Genomic DNA, 21,738 nt, shown 5'->3' on the forward strand with positions numbered 1-21,738 from the left:
GTGGCCTTTTCAAGGGCGCCTTGGCCACATCCTCTTTCTTGTGCTGCTTTTCTTCCAGAATGACATGCTCTCTGGATTCACTCGGGCTTCTTTCTTAAAACGTTTGGCCAAGACCTGGAAGAGTGTGTTCTTACAGAAATTGGACCTCAAGTGGTGAGGGGGAAGTGCTTGCGGGGGGTACAGTTCCCCAGGACAGACTGGCTGGGATGGATGCTTCCCAAGACAGAGGCCGGCACCCAGGCTCAGTTCGTAGACTCGATTCTGATGCCCTCTCCCGAATTTTCCCCACCCTTGACTCCGTCTTGCCGTGTACCTTCCCTTCCACCTTGTCGCTCAGCATCCTTCCTCCTACCATCTCTGGGGTCCTCCTGGGCCACTCTAGGTTGTGACCCTTTCTCATGGCATAGGGTTCAGGGCCCTTCTGCATTCAGCTTGCCCAGGGACCCCGTGGCCACTCCAGACGGTGGGTGACGCTTCCAAAGTCCTGTCCCAGCTTTGCACAGAAGGATCGGATGCTTGGCAGGGTTTCATGAAAGGTTTACTATTATAAATGGCAACTTAGTTCATTCTGGCCAGAAAATAAATCCACTGAGAGCTTGTCCACGCGGATTCATTGCTCCCCTAACCCTGGCTTCATGAATGGGCCTCAGTGTTGTCCTTTACTGTTCGTTTTTGCCACTTCTTTCTCTTTCTTTGTATCTTGTGGCATTTGATGGGATCACATGGCTCCAGACTTTCTTCCTTGAGGTCACGAGCTCTCTTAATACGGCAGAATATGAGCAGGGGCCATAATGTAGAGGAAAGACCATGAGCTTGGGATTTCAGGAAACCTGCGTCAAAATCTTAGCTTTACTTACTAGCATGTGATCTTGGTACTTCGTGTCTGTGAGCCTTAGTTTTTTCATTAGTAAGCTGTGCGTCTTCATGAAGCTTAAATAAGACATTATAAGTTAAACATGAATTGCAGTCTTAGTCTTCAAAGCTCCCCACCCACCCCATCCTCTCTTTTCTGGTTCTCGGGAGGGAGCCATTTCCAATCCTTCCAACCGGTACTTTCAGTAATGATCTTGACATTTCTAAAGAACGGTTTGCTGCTGCCTGGTTTTTGAATTTGAGGCAATATTTACTGACTCCCTAAGGTGGAAGGCACGATTCCTCTCTCTCTTCCATCCGCCCGTTCTCCCCACACAGATGCGCACCCCCTGCCTGCCCTCCTTCTAGTTATTTACAGTTCTCGGTAGCTCCATTTGGTGAGCTTTCAATTATGGCCATGTGAACACTCCACAGCTGGGCCAGGTATGTACTGCTCTTGTTTTTCCTTTTTCCTGCATAGCTTTCCCCCCCTGAGATTAGTAATTGCTTCGTTTTCGTATGCATTTATCACTTTTAATCTGGTGGTCAGATGCCCACCAGATGCGCAGGTGCCCTGGCTGCCTCCCGGTTTCCGACAGTGATGCAGGCCCTCGACGGGCCCCTGGCTCTGGGGACACTTGCTCCCTGTGTTGTCACCTGAGGGAGCTGTTGAGTGGGAGCTGTCGGCTGCCGCGGAGATGCTCTACCCCGAGCCACGTTCAGTGACCCGCCCGCCGGGAACGGCAGAGTCAGGGCACCTTCACTCAGCTGCTTTCATCTGGTCCACGCCAGGCTGCTCCCGACGGACTCGGACCTGAGGGAACACTGTGATCATAACTCCCCCCCGACAGTTAACCATGCTAATGGCACGAGATCATTGACAAAAATACAGAAAATTAGAAAGGGAAAAAATTGTCTACAATTTCATTTCCCCTGTTAACATTTTAGTGTATTTCCTTCCAGTCTATTTCCAATGCACGTCCTGTCCTCAGGTGTCCTCTCTCTGCTGACCACGTTCACCATCATGCTTTTCGTTACTTGAATATGTTGACTTAAATAGGTGGAAACTGCCCCTGCTAATGAGTCAACCTTAGCAGGAGTGAAGTGGGAAATGTACATTTATTCCTGGAAAATTTAGCAAAGATCCATTACTATGGGTCATTAATTCTCATTTTTTCTTGTTTCTTGACACGGAACCTGCTTCTAGGAGCATCGCTTCGTCCGTAAACACTCTCAGGGCATTTATTTTGTGCTGGGCTCCTGGGGACAGATGGGCAAGATCGTTTTCTAGGAGCTTGGTCGTGGGGGTGGGCAAAAAATTATGCCTGGGTCTCATAAAATGAAAGACCGAGCGATAATGGCTTCGGTGATCTATCTGTGCTTCTGAAGGGCAGAACTGATAACGCCCTTACTCTGAGCAAAAGCCTCGGCACCAAGTTCTTATCTTTTCCTAAGCCTTTTGTTTTTGTTTTAAGGCTCACCACAAACTTGAACAGTGGGGGAAAAAAAAAGTGCAGTCACTGGGTCATCGTGACCCAGAACCAACCAAAATACATCTAATTACTGCAGCCAGCGGTGATGAATCATGCCTCAGCAAGCTGGCGGTCTTTCCCACAGACGCGTTCCTGCTCCGACTCACGGGGCCGGCGGGACATTCGCTTCAGCACTCAAGGGTTCACAGGAGGACAGGGGTCGGCGCAGGGTCTGCTTGTCCGGGCCCTCACCAGGGGAGCCCTTGGCAGGGCTGTGGCTTGGTCATTGTCATGCGGAGCACCTGCCATGTGCCAGGCAGTGTAAAAGGGGCTTCAGGGTCCTGGTGTCACTGAAGCCTCCCAGGGGCCTTGGGCTCTCAGTTTATCACCTGCACTTGGCTGAGGACACTGAGGCTCTGGCAGCTGAGTCACTCGAGTGCCCAGTGGGCCGTGGGCTCCGGCAAAGCTTGAGTGAGCGAACGAAGAGTGGCTTCAGGCTAATGGAAGGGGAGGTGGCAGGAGAGAGCCTGGCCCGTGGGGGACAAAAGGGCTGGTCCCAAAAGTAAGGAGGTTTTGTGCCTCCCAGTTACTCATTTTTGCCATTTTTAAGTGGCAAATTTACATTGCAATGGGTGGGGGGGGGGGGATTTCAATGCAAGCGAATAACCCAAGGCAGAAGACGGAATAGCTACCTAGCCAGCGAAGAGATCAGCTTGACTAGTCCTCAAAAAAGAAAAACTTATCAAGTGTTAGCTACTGTACTAAATACTTTACTACAATATCTTATTTAATCATCACAAAACCCCTTTACACTAAGCCTGTCATATCTGTTTATGGTGCCGGGAGCTGCTGCAGCTGGGAGGGTCAGGGGGCCACCCCCAGGCCCCACAGCCTCAGGCAGACACGGGCTGCCATGGTGACCCGGTACCAGTGACACAGCTTCCCTGAGACCTGTCTGCTTTCCAGTAAAAAAAAAAAAAAAAAAAAAAAAGCCAGTAATGGGGATTTCTTTATACTTCAGTTTTATTCTATATTTGATGGAGAAAAAAATGATAGGTTTATTTGATGCTAACAAAATCCAACAACTGGCCCAGGAAGAGGGTCCAGCTCAGCCAAGTGCAGCGGGAAGGCCAGGCAGGAGCTGAAAACTTGGGTGGGCAGGGTCTCCAGAAATAATGCACTGGGAGTGATCGGAGTGCACCCCTGGGCCCGACGGCCCCTTCTGGCTGCTCCACGCGTGGTGGGCACAAGTGCTGTCTCTGGTCTGGTTTCCGGAAGTTCAACCTAATCCAGAGTCCGTTCTCTTAAAAACTCTGCAGCTTCCTCTCTCTCCCTCTCTATTTACACATCTGTGCATAGTAAAACATCATGTGTTACATTACCCATACATGTGTATCTGCGTGTTTTTAGCTCTACATTTTTGTAACAATGTACAATCTTCTTCTTGCTGCGTGTCCTATCCCAAGGCCGTCTGCGCCATGTAAAAGCTCTTTGCACGCAGAGCTTCCGTGCACGGGACACTGGCGGCTGCATTGGGCGTTGCTTTCCCGCGGGCATTTCTGTACGTCCAGGCTCCCTCCACCACGAGTGCGCGGACAGGCAGGAGGCTGGCGGCACCCCCAGCACGGGCACCCCCCCCCTCGGCCCCCCGGGTCCTCTCCAGCTCGGTTCGCTTCCACAGGTGAGTGGAGCCAGGGCCGGTTTCCGGGGTTGGTCTGGACTCCCCTAGCCTTTCTCTAGCAGAACCACCAGGGGTTGCTTCCCTGTCCTTGCTGTGACTGTGCGGACAGGTGGGGTCCCCAGTGGCCCTTTGTTCTGAGGGGACAATACTCAGCCCAGGAAGGAGTAAATAAGTCTGAACTGGGGGGCACTTCCTTCCACTCCTCAGCGCCTGGTGCTTTGGGGCCTAGAAACAGCTGGGACGGGGGCACTAACAAGAATGACCCCGCTCTTTGACGTTTGTCACAAAGGGTAGGTGACATGGACCCCCTGGGTCCTATCCAAGTCATCTGTGCAGGCAGATAAAAGACCCTGGTGAGACGATAAAAATCAGAGTTAAAGGCCTCCAGCACAAATGGAATGGGCTTCCATTATTTCCTTTCCTCTTCCAACTAGGGTTTGAGCAGGATCCCTGGACTTGTTAGGGTTAATTGCAGCCCGAACATGTAGGAAGCTCCGGACCAGAGCTGGTGTGGGCTTGATTTCCGTGGTGGCAGAAATGATTTAAATGACAGCAGCGTAGGGACGTTGTGCACCTGTGACTCTCGGCATCTCCCCAGGTGTTCCTGGAGGTGCTCATCTTAAGGGGCACGCACCCCCCCGGGCCAGCACCACAGCTGCGGCATGTGCAAGCCGGCCTGCCTGCTCCCTGTGGCAAAGCCCTGCTCTCCCCTGCGCCTTTGTTCTCTGCACAGAAGTACTGGTTCCATTCCAAGAACAGAACTTTCATGTTGTTTCAAAAGACACGCTTTAATTGCTGGTGGTTAGACGGACAGATCAGTATGTACCTGCGCAGAGAGCATTCTGACCCAGCAGAACATTGCGGTACATTTGCCATCTGACCCAGCAGGAGCCTGAGGCGGATGGAGCTCAACTGGGCAGGTCTGCTGCTGACTTTTTCTTTTTCCTGGTTGTTGTGGCCTCGGGAGCAGATACTGGCTTGGAAACCTTTTCCTTGGCTGGCTTGGCTGCCTCTGCCTGCCTGGGCAGGGGCCAGGGAGCCCGGGTGTCAGGCCAGCCTAGCGCTTGGCCCCCTTCTCTGGGGCATAAGGGCTCCCACGTGATGAGAGGTAGCCTCTGAAAACACTCCCGCCGTGCGGCTCTTGGCTGGCTGGTTTACGGGCCGCCTGACATGAACAGGTGCATCGTGCACTTGACTTGGGGGCAGAACACCGGCTGTGGGGGGTAGAGAGGTTTGTGGTGGCTTTTTGCTTAATTGTAAGGATGGCATCGGCCCGTGTTGAGCGGAATGATGGCAAAGCATTCACTTTTAGTAAGGTGCGGGCGGGGGTGGGGTGGGGGCAGTAAGCCAAGCGAATCCACTCCATGAATCAGGTATCTTATTTCTCTTGTTTGCCGCGGTATGTAAAGGGGTAGCATAATTATAGTGATTTGCTAAGGAGATAGACGAAACGTTTCGGATCCTGCCTGGCTGGTTCTGGAGAGAAGTTTTCCAGTAGTTTTTTTTTTTTCCTTTCCTGCAAATCTTCCCTGGTTTCCTCCTGAGGGGCGGGTGGTGGGGGTGGTGAGGGGAGTGGGGGGCGATGCCGACACTGCTTTGTAGTTCTGTTCAGGGAGCTCGAGGACCCCCAGCGGAAGCGCCGGCTCACATTCTGTGAGCAGATGTCTGGGCGCGGCCACAGGCAGGTCCGTCTCAGCTGGAGGGAAGACAGATCAGACAGAGGTCCAGCCGGCGGCCTGGCTTTCCTCCTGCAGAGGCACCTGTGGCGTTTATGAGCCCCTGGAAGGCGACCCGGCGGCATCTACATGAGAAAGCCGTTTCCTGCCCGGAGGATGGTCAAAGCGTTTACAGAAGACCATGATGCAGCCTGAATGCCTTTATGGCCACATCATATATTCCGGGCTGGCCCCTCCCCAGGGGCCAGAGGCCCACCATGCTGCTGACGTTACCGAGTGGGGCCGGAAACGCAGCCCCGAGAGGGCTTTGCTTGTGCTCGCCCCATCTTTGGACTCGGCCTCAGAAACAAGTCTTGTCACTTATGTGCTGGCTGAAGGGTCCCTCCGCTTTGCTGTAGGGACAATGCCGAGGTCAGGGGCGGCAGGGGGAAGGACAGGGGTTGGTGGCAGCTCCAATCTGGGCTGGAGGTTGGGGTGTTCTGGTAAGGTGCCTTCCTGTGAGCACGTGAAAGGTGAGCAGGGTCCTAAGGGAAGCCCGTCCTCTAGAAAGAGAGGGAGCTTCAGGCTGGGATGACAGGTGTGCTTCGGGTAGGGTTTGGGAGGGAGGCAGGTGGCAGAGCAGAGGGGCCTGTGGGCTGCTGTGGGGAGGGCCTCTCCTGCACTTGAACTCTAGCCTTTGACACCAGAGCCCGCCCTCTTCCTTCTCTGCCATGGTCACTTTTCCAGGCAAGGGTGAAAGAGACAGAGGACAAAGATAAGTAAGGACCAGACCGAGCTAGGCATCGCCACTAGGAGGGCTCAGCCAGAACCGGGGTGGTGGGAGGGACCCAATCCCTCGGTGCACTGAGCTCCTCGGCTGCCCTGTCTGGACTTCATCCTGCATCGCCATGGCGACACCACCGCCTTCCTCCTCTTTCTGAAGCCCCGTCTCCCTCTCTGGTGGGGGGTGGGGGTCCTCTTCAGTCCCACGTATGGCAGTGTTTCCAACAGGACTTCTCTGGGAGCTGAGTGATGGGTCACAGATTATCCCCGCCAGCTTCTAGTCCTCTTCTGGCCCCGCAGGGACGGGTCTGGACTGGCCCCTTGTCCCCGTGCTGCCCCGGTTTCCTCGGGCCACCTGTGCCCCTGCAGCCGCAAGGACCTGCCTCCGCAATCACACCCTGCGTGTCACCCCAGGGGAAGCCTGGGCACACTGACCCCTTCTGCCCTGTAGCCCTTCTTCCTTTCTGCTGGCAAACCCCTCCTGCCAGACCGGGCTCTTCCAGGGACCCTCAGAGATCAATCGGAGATGGGACTTTTCCTCCCGCGACTGCCCCTGTTTGAAGCCACCTTCGTGCCTTCGGGGCGTTGTTTACCTGCTTACCTGCCCTCACTGCCTGCGTCTACTTCACTTCCACCATCCTTCACGTCCACCGTCTGCTCCCAGCAGGCCTGAAGTATTTCTGCTATGTATCCAGATGATTTAACTTTGTTTAAGGCAAAGCCATGAATCGGGATGAGGAAAGCTCTCCCTGCTTTCCCTAGAGAGGCACAGAACAGGCCGTGGGTCGCTTAGGACTGGCCCAGCTGTCCGACCTCGGACCTGAGACTCTGAAGGCCCCCAGCGGCGTCTTTGCTTCCTGCCAGGGGTGGTCCAGGTGGCAGGATCTCGGGCAGTCGGGGGTAATAAGAGTCTCCAGCCATCCCTTGCCACATCTGCTTTCTATAAGACACCATCCTGGGCCCCGCGGGGAAGGAGACATGAGTGGGCTCGGTCGCTGCATCTAGCAGTTCAAGCCCCCGAGGAGGTGGGGGACGCAGATGCTCCCTGCGGCCTCCTCAGGGGGAATAACGCAGAGCCCAGCAAGGTGCCAGCGAAGTGCCAGGCGAGGCGGGGTCGGGGGAAGAAGCGGGAGCAATGGATTTTCCTTGAGGACAAGCAGAAGGAGCAACCAGCACCAGCAGGCCCATGGAACAGCAGGTCGTCCCTGAGGAGCGACCAAAAGGCCTTGTCTTGTACCCTGATGCTCACAGGCAGGGCCCCTCTGGCCTGGCTTGGAGTGGAAACTGGAGGTGAGTTCAGGAGATACCTGGGGCAGGCAGTGGCCAGATGCTTTCTGGTCCACTCCTGATGGAAGCCAGGAGTTTAATCATTTCCACCAGAGTGCAATGACTCAAGTTAAATCATGTTCTCTGGCTGCCATCTCAAAATTAGAATCATGAGCAAATTAATTGCAATTTTAGAGAGGAAACTAGAATTTATTAAGATCTACTATACTTCAGCTGTCTCTGTGTGTTCGTTCCTTTAGCCCTCACTACAGCTCTGGAAGGTGGTCCTTCTTAGCCTTGGTTTACAAGGGAGGCAATGGAAGCACAGAGAGGGTAGGTAACTTGCCCAAAGCCACACAGCATGAAAGAAACATAGCCGTGAACTAAGCACCTATTGGTTTTATTCAAAGTACATGCTTTTTACCACCTGGCCCACAGATTATGGAGGAAACGGGATGTTGGGGACTGTCCACAGGTGAACTGAGACCTCTGTGGGCACTGGGGAAGCGGGTGCAGGGTCGGGCGGTGAACACAGAAGGAGGTGACTGCTTTATCCTGAGCAGCAGAGTGAGGGGCGTGCGGCACTGAGGGGTACACAGAGCGGTGTTGTCCCAGGCAGTGTGTGCCGGCCCATTTCGGGAACTGGATGGCTGCTGTCAACAGATTGGGCTTGGGGTTTAGACAGACGGGCCTCATGGCGTGACCGATGAAAGGGACAGGAAAGCGATTGCAGGCTTGGATTTTAGCTGGACGCATAGCTCCGCAGGTTTCCTGTGTCTGTGGGCCTTTTAAGATAAGTGGATTTTCTGCCTCTTGGGCAGACCTTTTGACATTCTAGTCTTACAAAAAGAAGGGAAAAAAGCCGGGGGAGTCACTTTAAGGAGAGGCAGAAGCTAACATATTTTTCTTTGAATGGGCTGGCGTCTGGAGTCTTCTGCTTTAATCTCTGGGGACGGACCTGCTGGGGCTGGCTCAGAGGCCACATGGACCAGGCTGGCCCACGGCCCCTGCCTGTTTATTTTGCCTACTCACCCTCCTCCCTCTCTGGCAGATTGGTCTTCAGGCGACATTCTTAGAATGCTCTTGGCTTCTTTGTCCGCCTGGAAATGTCTTCTTAAATGGGCTTTTCATTTACTGGGGCTTCATTTCTTGTCAGGGCAGCCCCCCTCCCTTTTAGGGACGAGTGCTGTTAAGGAAGAACCTAAGACCACCCAGTTTCTAGCCAAAAGATGGAGCTTGGCTGCGCCAGTGAACGACATTAAAACAACAACTTGGAAAAACGCTCCCTCTTCAGAAGTCGGCAGCTTCACCGAGAGCAGAGTCTTAGGCGCAGCAACTTCATGGGGCGCTCTAAAATTGTACCCGAGTGGGTGACCCCAGGCGAGTCACTCAGTCCCTCTGTTTCCTCCCGAGGGAAATGAGAGCCACTCGCGTGTGTCCGGGAGCTGTGACGAGGATGAAATACCGTTACAGATATAACCCAAGAGCAGCCTCTGCACGAGTGGCCCTAATTACTGGTGGCGGTTATTTTGGTTATTACGTAAAATGTTCTCAGGCTTTACGATGCTAAAGGAAGTAATAGAGATGGGAAGATAGCAGGTGTTTTTACACTAAAGTCTGTTCACCTGCCAAAGGAAGGTAACCCTCTGTCACCCGAGCGGTTGGCACATAGGAGATAAGTAAGCAAATATTTTTTCCCATTTTTGAATTCAAACTCGAATCTTCTATCTCTATATGTTTCTTGATTAATAAATTATATGTGGGGACTACTATATATAACACATGTCTTTACATTATAAAGTACCACCCGAAAAATGACTGAAGTGACTGGATAAAGTAGGTAGGACAGACGTGTGATGTCTTTGTTGTCACGCTCACTCAGGACAGAGGCTGCCGTGTGTACCTGCGATGGGGCTCTGAGCACAGGCAGAAACGCCCATGATAATTGCAGGCTTTTATGGGCTCCCAGGGCGACAACAACAAAAACACTCGGCCCAGGAGGAGGTCTGGTGGCGCCTCAGCGCGCCTGCTTAGTCTCAGAGGCCAGCTTCCTGGCCTTGTCCCTTAGAAGTTCAGAGGCGTGCGGTGGCTTCCTGTGAAACGGGCTGTGTCTTGTCCATGAGAAGGGGGTGGAAGTACAGATTTACAGCCCTCCAGTGGAGGGTGTCTGCCAGTTTAAGCTTCTTAACGCTACTTTTCATAGAAGAGATTCTCTGGAGATGGGCTTTTCAATCGCAGGCCAGGCCCTAGCTGTGTGTCGTTGGACTGGCCTCTCTGAGCCCCAGGGTCTTCATCTGTAGAAGAGGGATAGAAACAGGGACAGAATAACACCAGACAGGACTGTTGCCGGGATTAAATTAGCTAGTGCTCAGCAGGGCGGCCCTCCTTTGCTCTCAGTGTGCGGTTCACTGTGACTTTCAGCTGCCCTGCTCTTGAGATTTGGTTTGTCCGCCCTTCATTTTTATGCCTGGGTTTCATTTATTTTTAAATGTAATGTTCAGCTTTTAATACATTTAAATATGCACATTCTAAGGAGTATTCTATTCTATTCTATTCTATTCTATTCTATTCTATTCTATTCTATTCTAAGCTTTAAGATGAAAAACATCAGTCTCCTAACCTATTTCCACCCCACTTCTGCTTCCTAGAGGCAACCGGCTTTTAACTCTAGTTTTTTTCTCTTCTGGAATTTACCTCATTATTTACAAATAATAACTAGGGCTGCAATTCCTTATTTAGTTCTGGCTCATCTTTTAACTCTTCCTGTGGGATAGGTGAATTTAGCTTTCGTACACCCCTGCCCGCCTCAGAGCGCAGCCTCATCCGCACACCGCGCCTTCCTTTCCCCGCCTTTCCAGAATGTTCCCCGCAAACCCCGGCTGAGCTGGCACGCCCCATGGACTCGGCGTGCGCTCTAATGAAATCTTCAATTCCTGTGCAACCCCGTATTTTCCCTGCAGTATTCATTGTTGTTTTTGTTTACTCGAGTTTTCAGCAGTCTATCAATAATTCACCCCCATGCTCTGCTCTGGCAGAACCTGTGCAGCTCCTTTCCACCGAGCAGACCACCTCCCATAGCCACACCTGTCCCTGGTCTTCCCCCTGAGGGGTCGGGTGTGGAAGACGCCTGCAGTTCCCAGACCAGGTGCCCGTTCAAGTGCAGCAGGGGTCCGGCACAGAGACGGCATCTGGAGAGAGTGCCAGGGCCCCCCAGGACGGAGGCCTTTTGCCCTGTGAGGCGTTGGGAGGGTTTAGGCTTCTGTGTTTGACCTTGAGCTAGACCTGTGGCTCCCCATTGTGCCTCTACTTCAGCCTGCTCTGCCTTGTGGCCCCCAAACCCCTTCCCCACCTGGCCGGTGTCTGGTCTGTACGGTTCAGACTGCTGGTCCAGTGACTGCGGTCCAGTGGGGACTGACCGGAAGGGCCATGCCGCTCCCCATCCCCATCGCAGTATTTACTCTCTGCTTTCAGATCAGCACTGGACAGGGAGCAGGTGCATTTTCTCTTTGTCGTTTGCATACAGACACAGGAGCTTTGATGCTTGCTCAGGGTTGTAAAATAAAATGCTTCACTTCGTTTGCGAACACTTCCTGTGATGCTGTTCTTTTGTCTGTCCCCTCTCTCCCCCCATCTCCTCCCACCCCCACCCCTGGCTGTATCTCTTATCTTTCGCTAAGAGTTCCTTCAGGTTACTTATCTCCAGGACTTGAACTTGTTATCTTTATAATGGGCTTCTTAATGTCCTCCTCTCCTGGCTGCCCTGCATGTTGAGTGAGGGAGTCTGCCCAGTGCTCTGCACAGAGAAGCTGGCCGATGAACGTTGTTCATATTTTTTGCCTCTGTATGGCTCCATCCACATTAGGCTTTGATCTGCTTTGATGGGTGGAGTCCCCTGGCCTCCAGGTACCAATCAGCTGTCAGGTGAGCTGAACAGGACCTTGGGAACACAGGGTCTGGGTGTCCTGATCAATCTTTGGGTGTGACCCTGCAGGGGCTCAGTGTCCAATGGGCTGATGTCAAGCTTTCTGTGTGTGTTAAACTCCTTAGACAGAACTCTATTTCTTAGACAGAAATAGGGGACATTGCTGATCTTATTCATTGGTGGAGCCTTTAAATAGTCCACCCTGAGTTAAAAAGAATGCAAGCACCCCCAGACGTGGCCAGTACGCCCTCATTCATGCACTGAAGTAGGCAGCAGGTCGAGGAGACAGGCAGACGAGGGGGCCTGGGGTTCATGCTGCCGCGGCTGTTAGGCGGCTCCCGCGGCTGCCCTGTCTCTGTCAGGAGCGCTTGCTTTCTGTTGGGGCAAATCCCTGAAGCAGGGCGCCCCACAGCTCAGTTCCCCAGGGCTGCAGCCGGGGGGGGGGGGGCGGTTATTGCCACTGGCAGGAAGTGTCTGATGGTTTCTGTTTACTCTAAGTTGGAAGAGGAAAGGCTTCCTTACAACCAAGACGGAAAATCAGTGAGGTGACACCAGCCCTCTTCACCTTCCAGAGGGAACCGGGCTCCCAAAGGGCACCACGGTCCCGTCTTGAAATGGCTCTGCCACTGGCAGAACAAGGACCAGGGGCATTTCTCACGTGCGCCCTGCGTCCCAGGGTGAGACCGTGCCTGGCTGATGAAGCCGGCCTGGCCACTGGTATGGCCAGTGCCCCACTAAGTGACCCAGGAAGCTGCTGTCCTGTGAGCACATCGGAGCCGGCTTCTTGTGCTGTGTTTTAAGTCAAATGCTACTTTGAAAATCAACAGTATAGTAGCCCTGGCCTGATGGCTCAGTCGGCTGGAGCATCGTTCTGTGCATCAGAAGGTGGTGGGTTTGATCCCTGGTCAGGGTGCAAATGGGAGGCAGCTGATCGATGTTTCTCTCTCTCTTTCTCTCTCAAATCAATAATAAAAAAATCTTCGGGTGAGGATTAAAAAATGTAAAAAAAAAAAAAGAAAGTCAAAAGTATAGTAGACAAGAAATACGCAAATATTATCTATTTCACATAGGAGATTTGAATAATTTAGCTCCTTTCCTCCCTTGGAGAGGGTTTACACATCTCTTTTCTCATATTGATAGTATATTTTAAAAATCCATTAGGTGTCTCCCCTCAAAGAAACCCTTGACAAATTTAAAATGTTTCTAACACTACAGTCATGGTTATAATTCAGTACAAATTAGAAAGAAATAATATATGGCTGACCTCTTTCTCCCCACACCTTTGACTATTTAGGAATTAAATATATACACTGGGTAATTCTCAGATTGAAGAGGAAATCAGAATGGAGATCATAAAGTATCTAAAAAGAAATAAGAAGGAGAAAACTTTATACTCAGCCCACATGCTGTAGCAAAAGAGGGGCCCAGAAGAAAGTAAATAGCTGTGTCTTCATTTTTAGTGAAGTAAAAAGAATAAAAGTGATGATAAAGTAAGGATTTTAAGAAGTTTGGGAAAAGTACCAGCCATTAAACCAAAAGGAAATGGAAGGAGGGTAACATAAAACCTAAGTTCAATGAAATAGAAAATACACGGGAAGCATTAGGAAGGGCTGTAGACTTCAGTGGCAGATCTCGGGAAGAATGAAACTTGAGAGATTTAACCGTGTGTGTTGTCCGGGAGAAAAGTCTGAGCGAGTGTCCGCTCCTTCACGCAGTGGAATATGAGGCAGCCTTTAAAATGCTTTGTTTTCAAAGCAGCTGTAAGAGGACTGGGTGCAATGCTCACATCAAGTTCAAAACGTAGAACGAACAACTGCGTTACAGAATGATCATAGCCTTGCGATCACAGTCGCTCATCTCCCTCCCACCCCCAAGCTCTGGAGGGAATTCAGTCTGGAAGAATGCATTACAGTATCACAGCTGGAATGAAATACTGACCTGTACTGCCAGGCAGGGGAACCCCCCATCCATGGTGCTGAGCGCAGCCCCTCACGGAAGACCACATACTGTGTGATCCCAGCAACGTGAACTTTCCAGAGCAGGCAAATCTACAGAGACGGAAAGTAAATTAGCAGACGCCAGGGCTGGAGGCTTGAGGGAGTGACAGGCACAGGGTGTGGGGCTTCCTTTCGGGGCTATGAAAGGTTCTAAAATCGATCACGTGAAGATCTCCTTTGAGAATATATTCCTTTGAGATGGGCATTGCAGTGGGGGAATGGTATGGTGTATGAGTTATATCTGACCCAAGTCACTAACACCCCCCCCCCCGGAAAAAAAGGTCACAGTGCTTATCTCGGGGAATAGAAACATCTGTGATTTTCCTCGCTTTCCACCCTCTTTCATAATTTCCCGATAGAATTCTGTGTCACTTGTCTAACGAGAGCATAATAAACCAAAAGCCATTTTAAAGGAAGAATGTTAATAATTGGCCTTTGAGCAGCGAAGACAATGATGGGGATTCTGTAGTCCAGTTCCTGGGGAGCGAGGGGCAGCTGAGGAGCCCTAAAACCTGGGGATCACTGGGCTGTCAGCCGCTGTCACACACACAGGGTAGGGTAGGGCTATTCTTCCCCGAATCCTGGAGGAGAAAGCCTCATTGGTCTGGGTTCTCTCGGGGCAGCATCACAGCTCCAGGAATGGCTGGGGAAGACCGGAGACCATTGATTCCCGGTGACGTATTTAGAGGTGCCAGAGGCTGCCATCCGAGAGCGAAGTTAGAGAAAGTGGTGACTTATATAACTTCCTGTAATTGCCCGGCGCTGGCTGGCGGTGGCCGAGACCCACCCACGGCTCTTCTCTGCGGAGCAGGGGCTGGCCTTCTGCCTCTGGGCTCTGCACGGGGGTCCGTCTTTTTAACCGAAGCTGAAATGCCATTTTGAACAGAGGACTCCGTCGTGCCGTTTGAAGATGGGAAACTCCTACGCCGGGCAGCTGAAGTCGACGCGGTTCGAGGAGGTCCTGCACAGCTCCATCGAGGCCTCGCTGCGCTCCAACAGCCTGGTGCCGCGGCCCGTCTTCTCCCAGCTGTACCTGGAGGCCGAGCAGCAGCTCTCCGCCCTCGAAGGTATGCGACGTGTCTGTGTCTCTTCCGTGTCGTGGCCTCCGTGTCAGCCACAGGACTTGAAACTCCTTCCTCTTCTGCCCTGTGGGGAAAATGCCAAGTTGGGCAGAACAGAATTGTTAGGAAAAGACATACTAAATTCATACTCGGCTAAAATTAAAGTAAGGTGCAGCCGCAAGGTTCATCCATAAGGTTGCAAAGAATAAAAATTATTCATGGGACTGACAGGAGGAAGGACGCGGGCCGTGGTGGACTGTTCTGAATGGGTGGTGACTTATGAGAGACTTTGATATTTTCACGTGGACAAGTGGGAAATTGTAACAGGCTTTCAGCCCTCAGTGGCTCGCTGTCTCTGGGGCTGTCATTCAAGGCCGTGTTTGCAGAGCGGTCTGGGTGGTTTCTCTCGCCACAGCAGGTCCTAGAAGCCTCTGGAAAGTTTAAAAAACCAAGAACAAACCATTATGAATTTCACGTGTGCCAGGATGACATAAATTATCTTCAGGCCTGGGGACACCTTTAGGCTTGACCTAATTATCCAGAGAATGAAAGGGTGGTATTTTTCAGTCTCCCCTGGTTTGCAGTTTTATAGCCCGGCATGGTCATGGCGAAAGTGGCCCCACAGCAGCCCACGGCGCAGGACTCGTTCCTGTGATGAGAGTTCTTTGTGTTGTTACCTGGAGACTTCATTTAGCTATTGAAGCAACGCAGGGCTGTGGTTTAAAACGAACGTGAGTTAACACGACAGAGTGCAGTCCACCAGGCCCTGTGGTGGTCATGGGGTGGTCACAGCGTGTGTGCGTGTGGTCAGTATGCATGTGAACCTGTGTGCGTGTGTCGGGGTGGGGGTAGGCGGGGGGGCTGCCTGTCAGGGAAGACGAGGCAGGGACCTGCTTGCGTGACACACGGAGCTCCTCACCCTGACAGAGAGGCCTTCCCGACTCTGGCCCTGACACGTCCTTACTGAATTCACTGGCAGACAGCAGCGGGTAAGGACTGGAAGCACAGATTAGTAAAACCGAGAGTTCCCTCGTCTTCTCGTTGAAAGTAGTAACAGTTTCTGGCACAGGAAGCCATACTGGGACTTCCTGGGGAGACGAGAAACAAGGGGAAAATATTTTATAGCAGAAGGACTTGGGAAGTACATATTAAGTAGTCACCCTTAACTTCTTACAGCATTGAGGGTCTTGGTTGCTCATGATACATTCATGGTAACAGCGGTGATAGACTTCTAACTACTAAGTACTTCACCTGCACCAGCTAAAGTGATTGACTCCGTGATTTGGGAAGAGGAAACACTGATTTGCGGGAAGGTGGAAGGGTGCTCGCCTGCGGAGAGCGGGGAGCAGCTGTCGGAGGGTTGGTCTGTCTGTCTGAGACCTCCACAGACACCCCTGTGTGGCTCTGCCTGGGAGGCTGCATCTCAGGGTGCCTCCATCAGCTGGTGGAGCACTGGGCCAGTGACACTCTCCAGGGACAGCTTTGAGGCATTGGCCCCATGTGTGCCCTGGGTGGGGGCTGTGCCGGCTGTCGGCCCCCTGTCCTGCCCTTCCTGTTGGCATGAAAACCAGAGTGGCCCTCTGTGTGCTTTTCCCATTTGTCCAGCAGACAGCATGGGGACACCTCTTGAGGTTTCGTTTTTCTACCAGGGGGAGCTTGGTGGGCAGGAGCAGCCTCATTTTGGTTTATAAATGTCGCCACAAACCGAGCACTCCGCTCCAGCTTCCAGCTGTATCTGTGGCCTACGACCCTGCTGCCAATGGCTTTCGCAGGTCGGAGGTCTTGTTGTGTCTGCCCGTGGGTGCGCCAGGGTCTCCTGTCTCATCGCTGTCCTTGCTCAGACAATAACCTTCTGGGTGGTCCCTCTGACCAGGGCACCACTGCACTCAACAGCCCTCCCCCCGTAACAGACTCTGTATTTGCCGGGGGCGACTCAGCAAGGCCCTAGTTCCTTTGTTCTCGAATAAGGGGTCTCACCACCTCCTTTTAGGGGGAAACCCTTTATGTGTTATTTCTTGTTTAAAAAGGAAGATCAGCCAGACTAAAAACATACCAGCCCGGCATTTGGAGGTGTTTGTTAAAGTAGATGCAGGTAAATATCTATAAATCCCCCGCCCCGAATGTCAGCGAATTTTCTTAGTGTGCGCCTTGGGATAATCCACCTCAAACCCCGGAGCCAAGTGCTGCTGCAGAGCCTCTGGACCCCTGCTGTCGTTGGTGGTCCTTGGGTCCCTATGTCGCTGCTTGTGTCCAGTGCCATTCAAGATCGAGAGGCCCCTGTACTCCCCGGAGACCTCAGTCATCAGTCTGGTTTCCTCCTTCCCGCTCAGGGAGCCCCCTCAGGCTATCCCGGGCTGACTCACTCATCCCTTCCCAGGCCCTGGAATGTCTCATGTAGACCTTTGACCTTTAACCCTGCTTTCTTAGAGACTGGATTTTGAGCTTTCTTTGACTTTCTGAGGCTTAAGACCCTCCTCTTTCATGCCTTCCGAGAGTCTGCATTCCTGTTCTCGGCTTAGCAGAATAACACGCCGGCATTCTTGCATGGGCCCTGGCACTGCCGAGACTCTCCCTCCCCTTCTCCCCCTGCTCCTTGTGTCTTCGCTGTCCCTCTGAGCCTGGAGCGCTGGCTGCACGTCTGGGTTTTGCAGAAGAGCTGTCTGTGCCTCCACGCCACAGTGCCCGTGGTGAGCCATGCTCCGTGGCTGGCACTCAGGGCCTGGGTGTGACTGTACCTTCTGCAGAAAGCCCCCTTGCCTGCAGGGAGGGGCGGGAAGGGAACATCTCCAGAAGGCTCCACAGTCACCTCCCACCCCCTGGGTGCCCCCTGGGTACCCCCGGGTAATCCTTTACACTCTTCCCGCCCCCTCCGTGACCCTGACGCCCAGGACCCAGACACCAGGATTCTTGCATCACTGATCCTGCGGTGTCCTTCCCAAGGTCATGGGTCTGAGCTGGCTCAAAACGTCCAGTTTCTTCTGCCTCTTGCCCCTCATGCACCTTTCAAATGGTGGCCACTGCGAGGTTCCAATGCCAGCACCTGTGCTGATGAAATTGCTTCTCCAGGCCCGAGTTCTCCATGTAGGGGTCCCAGTGCCAGTGACTTTTTTGTACAGAGGCAGGCTCCACGCACAGAGAGGTTCAGGAGTGTGCCCACGGCCACACAGATGGTGGCAGACCCAGGTCCTGTAACTGGAGTCCCCTGACCCCCAGTCCCATCTCTTTCTGCTGCACATGATTTCATCATCCACCTAGAACCAGGTAACCCCTGGGTGGGGGCAGAGGGTGCGAGGGCCAAGGCAGAGGGGAGCAGAGAGGTGGCCGCCAGGAGGCCAGCACTCCAAGGGGGCACGGAGCAACAAAGAAGAGACCGCTGTCTCCTGGCCTAGTGTATCCAAGGGTGTTCAGGGCGACCCTGTTTCATGAAGAAATCTGTGTGCTCTTTACTGAGTGATATTTGAGACAAGTTGAAAGAGATTTTTTTTTTTAAACCAAAATGTCTGTTAAAAGAAGTTGGAAAGACTGTCCTTCCACAGACCTGACAATTCATTGACTGGAGCGCGCCCTTTCTCTAGCAACACTGGGTAGATGAAGTGTCATTTACCCATTAAACGGTCAGGTCAGCCCGGCAGGTGTGGGCTGAGTGCTGCTTCAGGAGGTGGCAATTTGATGGGCGTCTGGACGACAGAGAGGAGCAGGGTGGGTCCCCTCCCCAGGAGCCGTGAGTCTGCCGGGAGCGGCAGGGTTCCCATGACTAATTCCTGGCTCTCCTGGCCAGTTCCACGTTGGGCATTACTTTTAAAACACTGTGTCACTTAGAGTTTCCTGAGCTCACAACTTGCCTCGTCCCGTGCTGAAAAGGCTTTTTGTGTGTGGCTGTGACAAATTGGGTGTGTTTGTATTTCTAGGGCTGATATCAGCCTTCTTCCTGGGGGGTGAATCGTAACACATGGTCACACCACTTTCTTATGTGTGTAAGGACTGAGTGTGCAACTGTGGTCGGAACAGCAGCTTGGGCATCAGACACACCCGGGAGCACGCCCCCTGTGCCCCTTTGCTCTTCATTGGACAGCCGTGGGCCAATCAGGGGCCTCTGAGCCTCCATATCCTAGTCTGTAAAAGGTCTGTTTTACCACCATGGCAACTGCCATGCAGACGTTCTCAGAGTGCCTGGCGTGTGTGGGTTTCACGCACCATCCCTTCCAACCAGTTACTGGGTTACCCAAAAAGTCTGTGTAGTTTTTTTCCTGTACAGTAAAAGACACATTATTCATTGTCACCAATAACTTTATTGATTTGGATATTTTGAGTATGTCAACTGTCTCCTGCTATTGGCTTCTAGTGGGGAGAGGCCGGGTTGCTGCTAAACATCTTCCAGTGCATAGGACAGCCCCACAGCAGAGAATTGTTTGGCCAAATGTCAATAGTACCAGGAAACCTTGCAAACCACTTTTGACACGTTCGATCAGTCACAGCACCTTCTCCACACGCTGTACAAGGTTTTTTTGTGTGCGTATTTCAGTTGTGTTTTTACCTTTCGTGAAATAATAAAGTATAATACACTGAAAATGTTGCGTTTTTTCTTCCATCTTCAGTATTAAAATGGCTGCACAAAAACCCATCCATTTTGAGAGCTTTTTAAAAAATGTACATGCACCGATATGACAGTTATCACAACACAATCTAACAAAATCATTTCAAATGAAGCTAAAGACAGCTAAGCATACTGGAGCCATCCTACAGAAAAAAACAAATGGACTTTTTGGCCAGCCCAGTGCACACAGACTGCCCCAGTGTGTGTGCAGACATGTGCAACTCTGGCGGACGGGAAGGGACGTGACCCTGAATTCCAAGCCACGAGACCAGGTCTGGAGCCTGAGTCTGTGACCCTGGATGAGCCACGCACCTGAGCGAGCCCCGACTTTCCCTCTAGTATAGATGGTGGGGTGAGCGCTGATTAATTACTCAGTAGCTGGGATTTGCTGAGTACTTACCTCTGCCTTCCTCCCCTATTCTTTTTCCCCCGTCTAGGCAGTAGCCGCATTGACAATGAGGAGGAGGAAGAAGAGGGGGAAGGAGGGCTGGAGCCCAGCTGTCCCCCAAACCCCTACCAGACGCACCTGCCGCCGGAAGGATGCTGTACCGTGGACGGTGAGCCCACCGCCCTGCATCTGCAGCTGTGAGCTGCGGGCGTCTCCTCTGCCCGTGGCCCCCACCAGCAGTGGCCCGGGTGACCACCATACCTGCAGCACTGGCTGCATTGACACCGAGGGGACACCGTCAGGCTCACAGCCCCTCAGCCGCTCTCTAGGCCGGCTCCGCTTTATGAGTGTATTGGAGCCCAAGTTCATCTTTCTACCCCAGTCATCTGAAAACTGAAGGATATTTTTGCACCTCAGGGTGGTCGCACTGTGCGAGTGTGTGACTCAGAACCAGTTGGTAGGAATAAGCTTTCACATCTGCTGGTATTTCACTGTCGGAAAAGCAGATATATGTTGTCTCAGGAATCGGTAAAGTCAGCAATGTTAACCCCGTGTTGATGTCAAGGATCTGAGGCAGGGGTGACTGCTTGGTCCAGCGATGTGGCCTTGTGCTTGGCACTCAGGGACACTGGACAGACTCCTGGCTCTGCCACTTGCTGGCCAGACCAACTCTGAGCTCATTTGTCCTGTCACCAGCCCAGTCAACAGGTGTCACTAGTAAGTGATTTAGGGTAGTCAGTTAATTAACTAAAATAACTGAGCCCCAGCTCTGGAAATGTGGAAAGAACAGGTACAGGAGCTCCCACGTCGACGGAGCCCCGTGGGCAAGCAGCCGCTTCACTCAGGCTGTGGAAAGTGCTAGTGGGGTGGGCGGGGCAAGTGGGGGTATGCCCAGGAAAGGTTCCTACCACAGCTGGGGGAGGGCTTCCTGGAGGAGGTGGTCCTTTAGCTGGGTTTTGAAGAATTAGCAGGAATTAGCCAGGAGACTGTAAGAGGGTTGGGGGGAGCTTGGACCTTTCCAAATAATTTTGGACACTTGTTTTTTAAATAAACAGGGAGTATAAGTAGGTTCACAGTCGGGAGTATGTGAAACAGTTTATTCTCGTATCATTTATTTGTATTACAACCCCAACCCTACTTTGCCCACCCCCGTATTTGAAAGCCCTTCAGGACAGAAGGGTCGAAGGGAAGAGAGTGGCGGTCTGTCTGTGCCGTGAGTCTCCTCTGTGTCCTGGGCATCCAGGCCCCTCCCCAGAGACGGCCAGGGTCACCAGGTCCGCACCCCTCACTCCTGCTACTCTCCTGTCCCCACACATGTACGATGCAGGGTGTACAAACATGTAATCACTCGCGATTTCTCGTAGATTTGTCTTGTCTAGATGTTCGTTGGCACCGTGTGTCGAGTTTTTCTGTTGAGCGTCCTTTGTACAGTCATTACCTGGGGACACCGATGGCCACGCCGACACAGGGCCGAGCGGTGTTAATGCCCATGCCGATGCCGTTGTCTCTCAGAAGGAGCTTTACAATTGGGTCCCTGCAGAGGTGGGGTTGGTCTGGCGGGGTCCAGATGGTCCTCACCCCTTTGTCCGTGAGGACCTGGTTCTGGAAGGCCCTCGGCAGCGTGTGTGAGCCCCGTCCGTTCCTCCTAGGCTTCTGCCAGGCGGGGAAGGACCTGCGCCTCGTCTCCATCTCCAACGAGCCCATCGACGTCCCCGCAGGCTTCCTGCTGGTGGGGGCCAAGGCCCCCGGCCTGCCGGACCACCTCCTGGTGTGTGCCGTTGACAAGAGGTTCTTGCCGGATGACAGCGGGCACAACGCGCTTCTTGGTAAGCTCCTCCTTCCCCTGAGTCAGGGCTCCGTCTGCACGGTGGGTGGGGACAAGGGGGGGCCACCTTCGGGGCCTCTTCCTGTTTATGTCTTTCAGGAGACTATTTCCTTGACAAATGGCATAGAAATGAGGTTTATTTTAAAACGTGACCACCTTCTGTAGGAAGCCCATCAGCGAGTGTCCATTTTTTGGTACCTGTATTCACCAAGCCTTCCCCCAGTGCTCGCCTGGGTCAGAAA

At 52.6% G+C, this 21,738-nt stretch overlaps 1 protein-coding gene across 11 annotated transcripts in view; it reads left to right on the forward strand.

The window, feature by feature from the left end:
- Positions 1–21,738, forward strand: part of GREB1 (growth regulating estrogen receptor binding 1) — a 93,322-nt gene that overhangs the window by 22,708 nt on the left and 48,876 nt on the right. For 8 of the 11 annotated variants that reach the window (XM_053667127.1, XM_053667132.1, XM_037151833.2 and 5 more), the window contains exons 1-4: positions 5,307–5,378; positions 14,515–14,695; positions 19,721–19,840; positions 21,321–21,497. In XM_053667127.1, the coding sequence (XP_053523102.1) occupies positions 5,370–5,378; positions 14,515–14,695; positions 19,721–19,840; positions 21,321–21,497 (487 nt within the window). In that variant the 5' untranslated portion in view covers positions 5,307–5,369. Of the gene's footprint in view, positions 1–5,174; positions 5,237–5,306; positions 5,379–14,514; positions 14,696–19,720; positions 19,841–21,320; positions 21,498–21,738 lie in introns of those variants that run through there. The other 3 variants (XM_053667131.1, XM_053667129.1, XM_053667130.1) reach the window with 2 other exon arrangements.

This window comes from Artibeus jamaicensis, unplaced genomic scaffold (genome assembly GCF_021234435.1).
Source record: "Artibeus jamaicensis isolate MK-2021 breed Jamaican fruit bat unplaced genomic scaffold, CSHL_Jam_final contig_465, whole genome shotgun sequence".
Classification (NCBI taxonomy): domain Eukaryota; kingdom Metazoa; phylum Chordata; class Mammalia; order Chiroptera; family Phyllostomidae; genus Artibeus; species Artibeus jamaicensis.